This window comes from Danio rerio, chromosome 23 (assembly GCF_049306965.1).
Source record: "Danio rerio strain Tuebingen ecotype United States chromosome 23, GRCz12tu, whole genome shotgun sequence".
Taxonomy (NCBI): domain Eukaryota; kingdom Metazoa; phylum Chordata; class Actinopteri; order Cypriniformes; family Danionidae; genus Danio; species Danio rerio.
In genome coordinates, this window is record NC_133198.1 from 11,872,319 (window position 1) to 11,887,337 (window position 15,019).

Consider the following 15,019-nt stretch of genomic DNA (forward strand, 5'->3'; position numbering starts at 1 on the left):
TGTTTGTTTGTTTGTTTGTGCTTCAATTTAAACTAACAAAAAGGAAAGATGCTCAATTCTTTATGATATGATTACTTGAACCACTTGGCTATGTTTACATTTACCAGTTTCATCAGTCCGTTTGAATTGAATCTGTTTATATTGAATCTATTTATATGTTCCCTAAAATTGAACAGTTTCAAATATCTGTTTAAACAGGTATGAAATGTCACCTATGTACAATACTACTGCGTGTTGCACTGCGGTACTAAGAGATTAAGACTTAGTTTTAATGTGTAACAGCAGTTTTAGACTGCACAAATGGACGGGATGCAAACGAACAAGCTAGTAAATATACTGTACTTTATGTATATTTGAAGTAAAATAATGGAGGAAAGCAATAAAAAGTCCTTTGATAATAATTAAAAACTTGTTTTCAAGCTTTATTATCATTGTAAACTTAAGTGCAATGAGGATTCATTTTTGAAATTAAAAATAAAGAAAGTGTTTTATAAACATCCTAATTAAAACTTTCGCATGTTAGCATAAATTTAAGCTCAGAGTATATATATATATATATATATATATATATATATATATATATATATATATATATATATATATATATATATATATATATATATATATATATGTATATATATATATATATATATATATATATATATATATATATATATATATATATATATATATATATATATATTTTTTTTTTTTTTTTTTTTTTTTATACCATTAAGTGTATTGTAAAAAATGGGGCGTCACAGTGGCACAGTGAGTAGCACAATCGCCTTACAGCAAAAAAGGTTTCAGGTTCAAGCTTTGTCAGGGTGTATTAGAAATAGTATTTCTGTGAGGAGCTTGCATGATCTCCCTGTGATCCTGTGGCTTTCCTCCGGGTGCTCCAGTTTCTCCCACAGTCCAAAGACATGCACTTTAGGGGAATTTAATGAGCTAAATTGGCCGTAGTGTATGTGTGTGAATGAGTGTGCATGGGTGTTTCCCAGTGTTGGGTTGCAGTTGAAAGGGCATCCGCTGCATAAAACATATGCTGGATAAGTTGGCAGTTCATTACGCTGTGGTAAACCCCTGATTAATAAAGGGACTAAGCTGAAAAGAAAATGAATAAATAAATATTATTTATATAACTTAAACTTATGTTTAGGTTACAGCACATGTCTAAAATAAAGTGCTCAATTATTATTATTTATTTTTATTAATTAGCCTAAATAAAATATACAAATTATACAAGCAATTATGCATTTATCAAAATATGTGTATAGGCAGATGCACCCCAGAGTATTCTGAATGTGATTGAGAAAGTAGTTAGATAAAAACGATTTCGATGGATCAAGCTCAATTGGATAGATTAATATGTTTGAACCAAATCATTTTTGAATCTGATTGGACTGCCAATCCCATTACAACTGGGTTATTTGGGTGTATGTAAATGTAGCCATTGTGGCTAATTTCTGGCTACAAAATTTGGCTTTTTGAAATTTTTGGCTTTTTGAAATTTCCCATCATTTGAATATCATATTTTCCAGTAAATGTATTGTTACGAATTGTGAACAGGCCATTCCAGCTCAGTGCCTGAGAAGAAACAACCTATCATGTTCACCGGTGAAACAACTTGCCATTTTAATTAGAACACTTTAATTGAAGGTTCCTTTAACTGCCTTGATACATGTAACATTATTGCAGGTGTTTAAGTAATTTCAACTGAAACATGAAGACAGGGGTGAAACATATTAAGCAGCCCCTCTTCTTTTTAATAGCCAATAACATATTGCGTATCAGGCAAAGCTTGACCAGTGCCACTGAACTTGTTAAAATATTTGTCAGCTTATGACAGTCACAGTCTCATGGTAATGCTGAGTCTGACTATTTTCTCTTCATAACCTCTACCATAATTCTTTAAAATATAGCCTACTTTGTAAAATTTAATAGGTCCCTTTAGTGGTCTTTTTTGTCGTATTTGTTGACATAAACATACAATCTGCTCTATCCTAATGCTAAGTCAAACACTTCCCATTTACCATAAAAATAGTAATTGTGTGAACAAGTAAACATTTCTAGCCACATTTTTAACTTCTATTTACAGTGTATAGGGGCGGGATGCTCCAGATTCTAGAGATCATTTGATTGGACAGACAATCTGATGAGAAGCTGAAGTGTAGAGTCATTAATCCGTATTGGTGGAAGTGAGATATATATATATATATATATATATATATATATATATATATATATATATATATATATATATATATATATATATATATATATATATTTTTTTTTTTTTTTTTTTTTATATATATATATATATATATAATTTTGTTAAAGCTGTGGCTCAGTAGTTAGTGCTGTTGCCTCACAGCAAGAAGGTCGTTGGTTCGAGCCTTGGCTGGGTCAGTTGGCGATTCTGTGTGGAGTTTGCATGTTCTCCCCACGTTCGTTGGGGTTTCCTCCGGGTGCTCTTGTTTTCCGAACAGTCCAAAGACATGCGGTACAGGTGAATTGGGTAGGCTAAATTTTCTGTAGTGTATGAGTGTGAACGAGTGTGTATGGATGTTTCTCAAAGATGGGTTGCAGCTGAAAGGGCATTTGCTGCGTGGAGCATATGCTGGATGAGTTGGCGGTTCATTCCAAAATGGATGAATTATTATAATTTTGTCATTGTATTACAGCACACTAACATATTACCCCCTAAATTATTTTTATTTCAAACAGACTATAACATAAAATCTTAATGTACCATTGGTGTGTTGCATTATTATTATTTTTTTTTATGTAGCTAAAGCTTGGCAGAGTGACATACTGTAACAAGTCTTGCCCAAAGACGTAACTTTACAGTAATTAAATTAAAACAGCCTTGAATGAGTGCATGTAAACAAGCCTATGCACTAATTCAAGGCTGTAACATTCTCTCTCTGCTATCTATACTCAGCATTAGTCAGATGAACTAGCACAACCATTGTATGTAACTTTGAACAAGATTCACTCTTTTAAAAACTCCCTAAATTTTTTTAATAACTTTTTTTTTATTTTGCCAGCAAGCATAAACATACAGCTCTGTGGGAATTAATTACTATCTTCACGAGAGATCACAGTATGAAATACCTCTGCATAAATCTTCAGACAATGCACTATAAATAAATATTATGCCACTTGTCATTGCTGCAGTAATATATTTGCTGTCTGTTTATAATTTTTCAAAGTGGACTTTTCCAGAGATGTGTGTGTCTATTAAAGCAGCACCACTGCATTTACGTAACTTTAAAGTAATGTATGTAAAATGATACCAGTGGTTGAATCACTATTAAGATGAAATCTGCTTCCACAGTTACTAGACTAGCAATTATGTCACCTGAAATCATGCTTGCCAGCCATCTCGAATGTTATCACTCGATTCAATGGGTGGTATCAGTGGTTGTCAGCTGATAGATATGGACCAGTAGGGGCTTTCTGCACCTACTAGTAGGTTTAAAAGGCTAAAGGGATTAATAAAGGGACTAAGCCGAAAAGAAAATGAATGTATGAATGAATGAATATATTTTATTAAGGTCTACCCCAACCCTAAACCCAACTGTCACAGTAATGTAAAAACTACTAGTAGGAGCAGAAGGCCCCTACTGGCCCAAAAGTAATAACATTAGAAGTGCGTGTGCTTGCATGATTTGGGTGTCATAGTACGACAGACCTACCCATTTCTGCATGCAGAACCATAGAAATGCAGATGAGTAGAATGATGCAAATTGCAAATGATGCGGTATGTTTGCTGTGTTTGCCACGATTCTGAAGAATGTACCTCAATCACATCTTCCATGTAAGTGAAAATAATTCCCTTGTGAGATCAAAAACATACAGTGAGTAAACTAGAGCAAGTGACGTGGTGCTCTGCATTTGATGGGAACCCAGCATTAGTGTTACTGCTGTTATACATGCTTTATTATAGTAATCAGATTAAATGTAAAGGAAAGCGAAATAGCTGCATTGACAGAATAGTTATAAATAATTGTAAAATCAGTTCAGGGCTACTGATATAATTTTGTCAATGTCCCATAAAGTGCTTTTTAAATATGCAATTTTATTCTGTTTGACGTAATCTCAACTGAAACACAAAAAGAGGGTGGGACATAATGTAGCTCCTCCCTCTTTCTTTCTTGCTCCTCCGCGCTCTTTCAGTAGTGTTTTGTGATGTTTTATAAACAAATTTCGGGAGGAGCCGATCAGTCTTTGACAAGGCTAATTTACCACAGACAATCATTCTATTACCCAATCAGCTCAAGACCATACTCCTATAACAAACACGTAATACCTCCGTTGTCTCTTGACTTTAGTATCCCTCTACCACCCTAACTCCACACTTTTAAACCCAATACCTACTTAAATCTTAGGGTAGAGCGTTTTGGAGCCAGGCTAGACACTGCGCTCGGACCCTATCTCTTTCTATTCTGATAAGGGGAATAACATGAGTAAGGGTGTCTTTCCAAGCTCAGAGCCCTCTCCCGGGACAGCATGCGAAATACGGATATTCTTTTTACTCAAATATCTGTAAGTGTGAACTCATGAAATGTTGTTACGTGGATATGTTTTTCTTTACTCCATGTGCTTTGTGTTGTGTATCTGTGTTGCGATCATGTGGGGTCATTACCTAACACTGATCAGCTATTCTGGGGTGCGTTTCCCAAAACCATCTTTAGCCAACTAAAGCTTACAAACAACTAAGGTTACAAGCATAGTTTGTTGATTTGCTGTTTCCCAAATCCGTTGCTCTAATTGCACTCGCATCTACAGCTCTGAAGCTGTCGTTAGAAACATAGTTCCTGGCTGTGTTCTATTTCCAGCTATCCCCCCTATGCCCTATTCATTCTAAAATTCAAAGTTGGAATTACTAAAAATAAAAAAAAAACATTAAGGTCATCTCCCTTAGGTCTAATTTGCTTTCAAACTATTTTTACAGTTCAGTTTTAGCGATCTTTATGTTTACAATTGTGCTCCCTTTGCAATACACTTTGAAAACATTGATGTAATTTTTAACACAGCCTCAAGCGAAAGCGATAGGTAACCTATTATTCAAAAGCAGAATTTATGTTACGTCTCTAAAGCTTGAAAAACCAAAAAGCATAAGTTAAGTCCTTTAATTTGTAGTGGGTTATTTATTAAGTAGCTGTAATGTATATGACATGGGCCTGCTGGTTAGAACTTTCTACTGTGGTTTACTTGTGTCAAATTGTAAAAGTAGACTTTTCTAAAAAAAAAAAAAAAATAAATAAACAATACCCTAATTAATAATAATAATAATAATAATAATAATAATAATAATAATAATAAGAAGAAGAAGAAGAAGAAAAAGAATCATCATCAATAATATTATTATTAAATTATTATTTTTTATTGTTTAATACATAATAATAAAAATAATTATAATTATCATCATTCTCATGATCATCATTAGTATTATTAATATTATTATTAAATTAGGATTTTTTATTTCCTAATGTATAATAAATATTAAAATCATTGTATAATAAATAGCCTCATTATTTATTTATTCATATGATTTATATATGATATTAGAATACGTGTTAACTTTTGTAAGTGATTTGTTTTAGAAGAGGATATGTCATATTCTCAATAATATTTGTAAAGGAAACACAGGCTCTTTATGTGGCATTTACATAATCCGGTTAATATGGAAAGCGAGTGCATGTTTTTACCTGAACTAATATTGGATTTTTTTTTTATGCGTGGTTGTGTAAAACAATATAATTGGCCCAAAGAAATGGGGTTCTTCTGTAAAGAAGTTCCTCCGCCTTGTTTAGAGCATCATTATGGGCGTTTTACGTTATAACTAACATGGAGCTGCGACAGAGAAACTATGCATTTTGGGAAACACTCGTCACTACATAGTTCTTTTCCCAAACGATGCATCGGACTATGATAGTTAAGCCGTGAGTTACGTGGTTGTATGGGATTTGCACCCCTGATCAGCAGCTTAAAATGTGCTTAATTCAGCTGTTCCTATAGTTGAGCAGCAATCCCTTGCTTTGTTTTCAGTTTGTTATTGTTTCATGCTGAACTTTATTCCCACGCCCTGCTTTGGAACGGACCGTTTGTTATTTGTTTTGGACTATTTTTGCATCTTTTTGATTCATAGCCTTTGGTCAATAAAACACTTGCAATTTGATTCACCTTTGGTTTTTTTTTTTTTTGGTTTTTTGTTTTTTTTGTGTGACAAATTCGAATAAATACATACAATTTAATTTGTAAAATTTACTATATTTTGCTTATCCACCAATGATGGTTTGGTTTTGCGGCAAGGTTGTGTGTTACGCATCCTTTTTAAAATTTTACACTTTTGTGCAATTAAACTCATATGAATTTGTGTGAATTAGCCACTAAATTGACAAAACATAAAATAGTTACATTTCCTTGTGAGATCAGGATGGAGTTGTTGAGCTCAAGCGCATCAAATGAACAGCAAATGAGAATGAGCATTTGAGCATTTGATCGGTTATGGTTTACTGAGAAACTGAAGAATGAGGTGACATGACAAAAAACCTTGATCTTGTTATGGCGGAAGTTGTAAACTACAAGCTTTACATGTTTATATCAGTTTTCTATCTTCTAAGCACAAATTTTATCACGAAGCACACTAGCTTATAGATATCTTAAAAACTAACAATACTGATACTAACATCTAAAAAAACCTTCATTTTAATTTCATGGGATCTTTAAATACTGAATTAAAACAAAAAATAGTTACATATTGGTCTTGGGGCACATAAACATGCAATCATCAATATTGTTTTTATGTAGGTTATTAACTTTTCATCTGTTTGAAAGTAAACTCTTCTGTGTCTTCTGTTTGCTTACATCTTTGGCCTCTAAAAAAATATTCACTTCTATTACAGTTTTTGTATACTCCAAAGAGATGCGGTTCAGTATAGCTTATTACACTTCTTGTCTCCTACAGAGTTGACCTTTTCCTGGATCTTCAACGAATATCCCTCATTCGTCGAGCAGGACACGCGGCGCTTTGTGTCACAGAAAACAGGCAACCTGTACATTGCTAAAGTGGAGCCATCGGATGTAGGAAACTACACCTGTGTCGTGACTAACACTGTGACCCAAAACAGAGTGCAAGGACCTCCTACACCTCTTATTCTCCGCAGTGATGGTGATACTCCTACCATATGCATTTTCACACAAAAATAATAATAAAGAACTGGCTGTAACTTCAAATGATCACCCTTTTTTACATATGTTTCAGGCATAATGGGAGAATATGAGCCCAAAATTGAGGTCCAGTTTCCTGAAGTCTTGGCTGTAGCCAAAGGGTTGACGGTCAAACTGGAGTGCTTCGCTTTGGGAAAGTAAATATTTCATTTGATACTTTTTAGGTGTTTATTTACTCTTTCGTCTAGTTTTTAGTTTAATTAGGGTGCATATGATCACACCAGTGTGATTAGAGCATTCAGTGCGTCAAGTGATTAGCTGCTGCATTAAAATCTGCATTCTCACAGCTTGTGCTAAGCCAGAGAAAGATATTTGTGCTTGTCAAAAGTCAAAATTTATCATTGCTGAAAAATGTATAATTGCTGTATCAAACACACATAATTGTTAACAAAACATAACATTTATGGTCTGTAAAATACACACTGATGTTCATGGAGATAATAATTGATTTAAAGATAATTGTGTTTAACTATAATGTTTACTATGTTCTTCTCTCAGTTAAAAAGCCACTTACTTCCATGTATTTTGGAAGAAGTTAATGAATTAGCATGTTGTAAATCCAGCAGCTCTTTTCGCTCCACTGCACCAGAAACTAGCATGGCATTTAAATGGCCAAATACATGTTCTCAGTACACACATTGGAGAACCTGAATATCATATATTCCCCAATATAATTAGTACTTTGTCAATTTTTGCATAATCTATTGGTTGCAGCATGTTGTTTGATAAATAATGCACTGCCATGGAAACTTTAAAGCATTGCATTTAAATAATGGTCACATTTTTAAAATAAAATCATATAAGGGGTCAGCAGAAGTATTTGAAACTTGTGCTTGAAAGGCTTAAGCTAAAGATTACCATTTGTAGGGAAACACATTTTATTAAATAATCTGCTTTATTTTTTGCTTTCAGCCCAGTTCCTGCTATCAGCTGGAGAAGACCAGATGGAGTTCCATTTCCTAGAAAAGTGGACGTTAGCAAATCCAGTGGAGTTCTGGAGATCCCCTATTTCCAACAGGAAGATGCGGGACCATATGAATGTGTGGCTGAAAACTCCAGAGGCAAAAATACAGGAAAGGGACGTCTCTCATTTTACGGTAGAGGAAAATACATTTTAATTCTGGAATAAATGTATGGTTATCTTAAGGAAATGATTTAAAAAACTAAAAATCATCTATCTTTTTTCTTGCCTAAAAACATTTGTAAATGTATTTGTAAATGTTCCATTTGTAAATGTATTGCTTTTTTATTGAATTTGAATTTTTGTTTTAAATAAACACTCAATATTTTTCCTTTATTTTTTCTTTAGTATTTTAATCAGTTACATTTTTGTCACTGTACACTGGAAAGGTTTTGGTGTAGAAACTTTTTTTATTGCTAGTAAATTTCGCAGTGAATGACAAAGAAATAACAAATAATTAATTGATAAATTTATTATTTTTTATTTATTTTTATTTTTTATTATCATCTACAGTATTTTCTTTGGAAGACAGAAAAACTGCTGCACTGTAATACATATGTTATGGTCTATGTATTACAGTTTTATTTTAGTTAATGCTTATTAAACACTGGATCAAGCTGCTAACTTTTATTATATAAAAAGCAACATTCTCTGCACTTTTCATAATCAGGTCAACCCCCAATCAATGTGCGCTGCTAAGGTTTAATGAAAGCTTACATTTGAGTTCATCACCAATCTTTACTGTGTGGTTTTATTCATCACCCCATGATGTTTTATAACCAGGATGTCCGTTTTTCACGATTATCCCTGTATGTTGTAATTATTTGTCATCGCAATTATTCGGCAGGTGAAAATCTATAATCTCCCATAGACTTTAGTCTCCATCTATCACCGTCATTGGTGCTATGGCATAATCAATATGGGTCGCTGTTGTTTATAACATAATGGCCCGAGTCAAAATTATGGGCTCATATAGTGTGACTGATCCCTATAAAGCATGCTGCTTTGTCCAGCTTGCAATACATGATTTACTCTCCTTTCTCTTTCATCTGGTTCAGTTTGAAGTAAAGTTAAGCCTAAGCAATTCAATATTAACTTCATGAAAACCACGAGAACCCAATTTTAACATGTTTTAAGATATCTATATATAAATTGGCTTAGTCTTGCCTTACATTTAGATATGTAATCAAGCTTCCTAATTAAATTTTGTCACTTCTTTATAGCAACGATCGTGTGGTTTGTGTTTTTGTGTGCATGGTTGTGGTGAGTAAAAGTGAGTGCAAAAGAAATATTAAAGTAATAAATGAGAACTATTATAAATGTAGAATGAAAAGAGTTCAATTTTACATAAATGATTATATACATAGACAAAAAACTGGCAAACTTTGGTTAGTTTGTTGGTCGGTCGGTCGGTCGGTTGGTTGCTAACTTGGTTGGTAGGTACTGTAGGTATGTAGTTAAATAGATAAGTAGGTAGGTAGATAGATGGGTAGGTAGATACAGTAGGTGGGTAGGTAGGTAGGTAGGTAGGTATGTATGTAGTTACGTAATTAGGTTGGTAGGTAGGTAAGTAGATGGGTAGATGGGTAGGTAAGTAGGTAGGTAGATGGGTAGATGGGTAGGTAGGTAGGTATTTAGATAGATAGATAGATAGATAGATAGATAGATAGATAGATAGATAGATAGATAGATAGATAGATAGATAGATAGATAGATAGATAGATAGATGATAGATGGATGGATGGATGGATGGATGGATAGATGGATAGATAGATAGATAGATAGATAGATAGATAGATAGATAGATAGATAGATAGATAGATAGATAGATAGATAGATAGATAGATAGATAGATAGATAGATAGATAGACATGCAAGTAGGTGTTTAGGTACAATAGCTTGGTAGGTGGGTATGCACATAGTTACGTAAGTTGGTAGGTATGCACATAGTTACATAGGTAGGTTGGTAGATAGGTAGGTAAGTATGTAGTTATGTAGATAGGTAGGTAAGTTGGTAGGTAGGTTGATGGGTAGGTAGGTAGGTAGGTATATAGATAAGTTGGTAGGTAGGTAGTTAGATGGTAGATAGGTAGGTAGGTATGTAGCTGCATATATAAGTAGGTAGGTAGGTAGATCGGTAGTTGGATAGATAGGTACGTAGTTACATAGATATGTAGGTGGGTAGGTAGGTAGGTAGATGGTTAGGTTGATAGGTTGATAGGTATGCAATTATATAGACAGGTAGGTAGGTAGGTAGGTAGGGAGACATGCAAGTAGGCCTGTAGGTACAATAGCTTGGTAGGTAGGTATGCACATAGTTACGTATGTATGTAGTTACATAGATAGGTTGGTAGATAGGTAGGTAAGTGTGTAGTTATGTAGATAGGTAGGTAAGTTGGTAGGTACACAGCAAAATATGGGAACCCAAAACAACTCTATGGGTGTTAATTTCAACACTTTGAAAGTGTCTCATGGGGTCCACTCAAAACAGACTTAAATCAACACTTTCAAAAGGGTTGGCACATTGACACCGAAGTAAGGGTTAATTTTAACTCAGGGCAGAGTTAAAAAATGTAACTATATTTAACACCACCTGGTGTAATATATTGTTATTTTATTCAACTCTCTTGAGTGTAAATATGGTAAAAAGGTCAAATAGACTGTAAATTACAAAATAAAAAACATTTTATTTGAAAACATTCACCACTTCAACAATTCATTCAATTTTTAAAATGCAACAATGTCAAATATGCTTTAAATGTTTTATTAGTACAGACAGTATCAACAAAATATGATGTCCAAACTTGATGTTTCATCAGAGCAATTGGAAAGTTCAATATAGCGTCACTCATAGTTTTCTTCTGAACACATAGTTTTCTTGTGAAATTACATTTTAAACAACTTGGCGTGCAAATCTTTCACTTCTGGTGTTTCCTTGGTCCTCCATATCAAACACAGCAGTTTAAATGAAGGTATAAATGCTGTAAACTTGTGTGAAAACAAACTGGAGCTAGGAAATCTCATGAAGCATGTCCTGTGAAAGATGTGCTTCCCAGCCACAGGATGACCTTTTTATCCATGACGATGTACAGTAGTAGCTGCTGATCGCTCGTCTGGTGGTTCCTGATGCACGGATATAGGGTGATGCTCATCTAAGAACTCTTCAAGACTCCAGCATGACTAAGAAAAATGTTTGAAAACAAATGGCAATCAAATTCTATGATATATTTAAAAGAACATTTAAAGTAAATAAAACATTCAAGAAATCTAAACTCACCTTTTGAAAATCTTCATGATGATCCACAACTTGACTCTCCTAGCTGGTTGAGGTGACAGAATATGGAAAAGTAGAAAAAACACATACATCACTGTTGTATCTCCAAAAACAATTAGGTTAACCACTATGACTAGAACTGGAAAAACAGGCAGCTGTCTGTCCAGAATCCTCAATTTAACACAACACTTGGAGCAAAATTTAGAGGAGCTTAAAATCTTTTATATCATTTAGTGATGCTGACTTTCCCAAAATATTGGCCACAGTGTAAAAAATATTGATAAACTTACAGTTTTCTGTAAGCATGTGCGTGCGTGTGTGCGTGTGTGTGTGTGTGTGTGTGTGTGTGTGTGTGTGTGTGTGTGTGTGTGTGTGTGTGCGTTTCTTTACCAGATTCAACTTGTTAGGCCCTTTCAGGTCCAGTATTGACGCCACCTTTCCTGGAGTCTAGCAGATGTTTCAGGTCCAAATATAATCTAAAATATTAGGATAAGCAGAAGGGGAAAAGTGCAAAGCAAAGAGCAAAACATTATTTAAGTAACAGTTCACCCACAATACAAAACTTATCACCTTCATGTCATTTGTTATTCTCTAATGCTCTAATACCCTCTCAGCTTATTGTGAAACAAATACAGAACTTTATCAAACATACCTTCATTATTATAACCACATATGACCAAGAAGGTGTGCTTGGTCATTTTACCAACTCTGGAAATACACCATCCGTCTCTAATCAGCCACCGTCACAGGGTCTTGTGTTATTGTACAGAGAACTGTGGCTTTAAAAAACAACAACACATTAGTATCTAACACATATGCATAACCTTCAGATAAAAAAAAGAGAGATGAACATCACAAAGTATGCCTCACACTTTTTCACATATCTTTTGATTCAGATGTTGATTATTGATAATAAATCTACAAATCAAACCTGTATCATCATTAGGCTGCTCAAATATAAATCAGTTGATTAATTTTACAGACAGATGGCTGTTTACAACGCACTAATAAAACGGAAATGTTGTGTACAGTACATGCTAAGTTTAGCCTATAGTTTTAAGCACAATATCATGCGGGAGAAAAAGCTTGACTAAGATGTTCCTGACTACAGAAATAGCCTAACTTAATAACGTCAGACATCCCAAGTTGGGAAAAGTAATTTTCGGGGGATACAGAGTTGATTTGCGGGAGGTAGCGGGAGAGATGAGTACCTAAAGAGCAATGGGATGAGTTGCGCACGACGTACCTAAAGAGCAGTGGGGGTGACTTGCGCGCAACGTACCTGAAGAGCTGGGAGGGATGCGGTGGAGAGGGGTGTGCAAAGTGTTTAATGACCGGGCAGGAGACGCGATTTCCGGGAGATTATAATTCATTTGCGGGCATCTACTTGGGCATCTGGGAGTCTCTGTGCATTTGCGGGATAACGTTAACGTTAGTCCCGCAACTTCCGGGAGACTTCTGTAACATTAAATGTCTGATAAAGTGCAAACGCGGTCATTTAAAGACATTAATGTTAACATTCCGACTTTAATGGTTGTCAACACTTAATATAATTCAAGCGTACGTTATCACACGAGTCTATGGACTAACGGTATATGGACGGCCACGAATGAACCAGTTTAAAAGGGCTGCGGTGTTTAAAATAACCAAATTAATGTACACGAATAACAAACAATCATTTGTTTTAGTCAGGAAGCCTTTTACAAGTAAGCATATGTTCATTTACTCACCAGATATGTTTTAGAAACTCTCCAGAGCTTATGGAAACCGTCCTGTGTTGCCGTTAGCATCTGGGCAGAGTAGGCTAACGTTAGGCGGCTCCGGGGATTCCCTCGCTAGTTTGCTTGGAATTAAAGGAGAAGTGTCGATTTTATTTTACAGATGGGTAACAACGCACAAAATGGCATTAAGCGTGACAGAAATGTGTTGAACATGTACATTTGATAATTTTATGCACTATGTATGCGTGAGCATATATAAAAACATTATTGAAAAGAAGTGAATAGTAATGCAGTTAAGCTAGATACACAAACGACCATGAATGAACGGCAGAAGATTAAAATTGTCACTCCATTCTAAAGTTATTAACTTAACAACATGTTTACAACTGTATTTCCTTAAAGAAAGTCAGTAAAATACCAACATTTAGGTAGTTTGACTCACCAGTTGCTGTTCTAAACCTCAGATGGAAAATGGCGTCTGGAAAATTCTTCAGTGACTGGGGCTGCATGAATTCCCGGATGTTGGAAATAACACCACCAAGTGTTGAAAAGATAACTCCTTGATTTCCCACTGAATAAAATCAATTATAACTCTTATTATATTCATTTATCAAAATCTAACTCTTTAACGTCAACACTTTACTCTCAAATGCTTCAACACCGAGAATTTAACTCTGATGAATTTGCTGTGTAGGTAGATGGGTAGGTAGGTATGTAGTTACATAGATAAGTAGGTAGGTAGGTAGGTAGGTAGGTAGAGGGGTATATAGATAGGTAGGTACGTAGTTATGTAGATATGTAGGTGGGTAGCTAGGTAGGTAGGTAGGTAGGTAGATAGGTGGCTAGAAAGGTAAGTAGGTAGGAAGGTGGGTTAGGTAGATAGGTGGGTAGGTAGATAAGTAGGTATGTAGTTACGTAGATAGGTAGGTAGAAAGGCAGGTAGGTATGCACATAGTTACGTAGGTAGGTAGGTAGTTTGGTAGATTGGTAGGTAGGTATGTAGTTGCATAGGTCGGTGGGTAGATATGTAGGTTGGTAGATAGGTAGGTAAGTATGTTGTTACGTAGATAGGTAGGTAGATTGGAAGGTAGATAGATAGATAGATAGATAGATAGATAGATAGATAGATAGATAGATAGATAGATAGATAGATAGATAGATAGATAGATAGATAGATAGATAGATAGATAGATAGATAGATAGACATGCAAGTAGGTGTTTAGGTACAATAGTTTGGTAGGTAGGTATGCACATAGTTACGTACGTGGTAGTTATGTATGTAGTTACATGGATAGGTTGGTAGATAGGTAGGTAAGTATGTAGTTATGTAGATAGGTAGGTAAGTTGGTAGGCAGGTTGATGGGTAGGTAGGTAGGTAGGTAGGTATATAGATAGGTAGGTAGGTAGGTAGGTAGGTAGGTAGGTAGGTCGGTAGATGGTAGATAGGTAGGTAGGTATGTAGCTGCATATATAACTTGGTAGGTAGGTAGATCGGTAGTTGGATAGGTAGGTACGTAGTTAAGTAGATATGTAGGTGGGTAGGTAGGTAGGTAGGTAGGTAGATGGTTAGGTTGATAGGTAGATAGGTATGCAGTTATATAGACAGGTAGGTAGGTAGGTAGGGAGACATGCAAGTAGGCCTGTAGGTACAATAGCTTGGTAGGTAGGTATGCACATAGTTACGTAGGTTGGTAGGTATGTATGTAGTTACATTGATAGGTTGGTAGATAGGTAGGTAAGTGTGTAGTTATGTAGTTAGGTAGGTAGATTGGTGGGTAGGTATGTAGTTGCATAGGTCGGTGGGTAGATATGTAGGTTGGT

The 15,019-nt window shown here is 34.9% G+C and overlaps 1 protein-coding gene and 2 long non-coding RNA genes across 6 annotated transcripts in view; 1 reads left to right on the top strand and 2 right to left on the bottom strand.

The window, feature by feature from the left end:
* cntn3a.1 (contactin 3a, tandem duplicate 1) overlaps window positions 1–15,019 on the top strand; it is a 193,245-nt gene that overhangs the window by 86,894 nt on the left and 91,332 nt on the right. For all 4 annotated transcript variants that reach the window (XR_012399020.1, XR_012399021.1, XM_692822.10 and 1 more), the window contains exons 6-8: window positions 6,980–7,183; window positions 7,277–7,379; window positions 8,155–8,339. Coding sequence is in view for 2 of the 4 variants with exons in the window: in XM_692822.10 (XP_697914.4) it covers window positions 6,980–7,183; window positions 7,277–7,379; window positions 8,155–8,339 (492 nt within the window). In the remaining 2 variants the exon portion in view is untranslated. The remainder of the gene's footprint in view (window positions 1–6,979; window positions 7,184–7,276; window positions 7,380–8,154; window positions 8,340–15,019) is intronic.
* On the bottom strand, window positions 11,269–11,955 carry LOC137489098 (uncharacterized). Its single transcript, XR_011008432.2, has 3 exons — window positions 11,868–11,955; window positions 11,481–11,523; window positions 11,269–11,383 (listed from the first exon to the last, which is right to left on the bottom strand). It is a non-coding gene; the product is annotated as an uncharacterized lncRNA (long non-coding RNA).
* Window positions 12,130–13,678, bottom strand: LOC137489097 (uncharacterized). Its single transcript, XR_011008431.2, has 3 exons — window positions 13,641–13,678; window positions 13,208–13,320; window positions 12,130–12,256 (listed from the first exon to the last, which is right to left on the bottom strand). It is a non-coding gene; the product is annotated as an uncharacterized lncRNA (long non-coding RNA).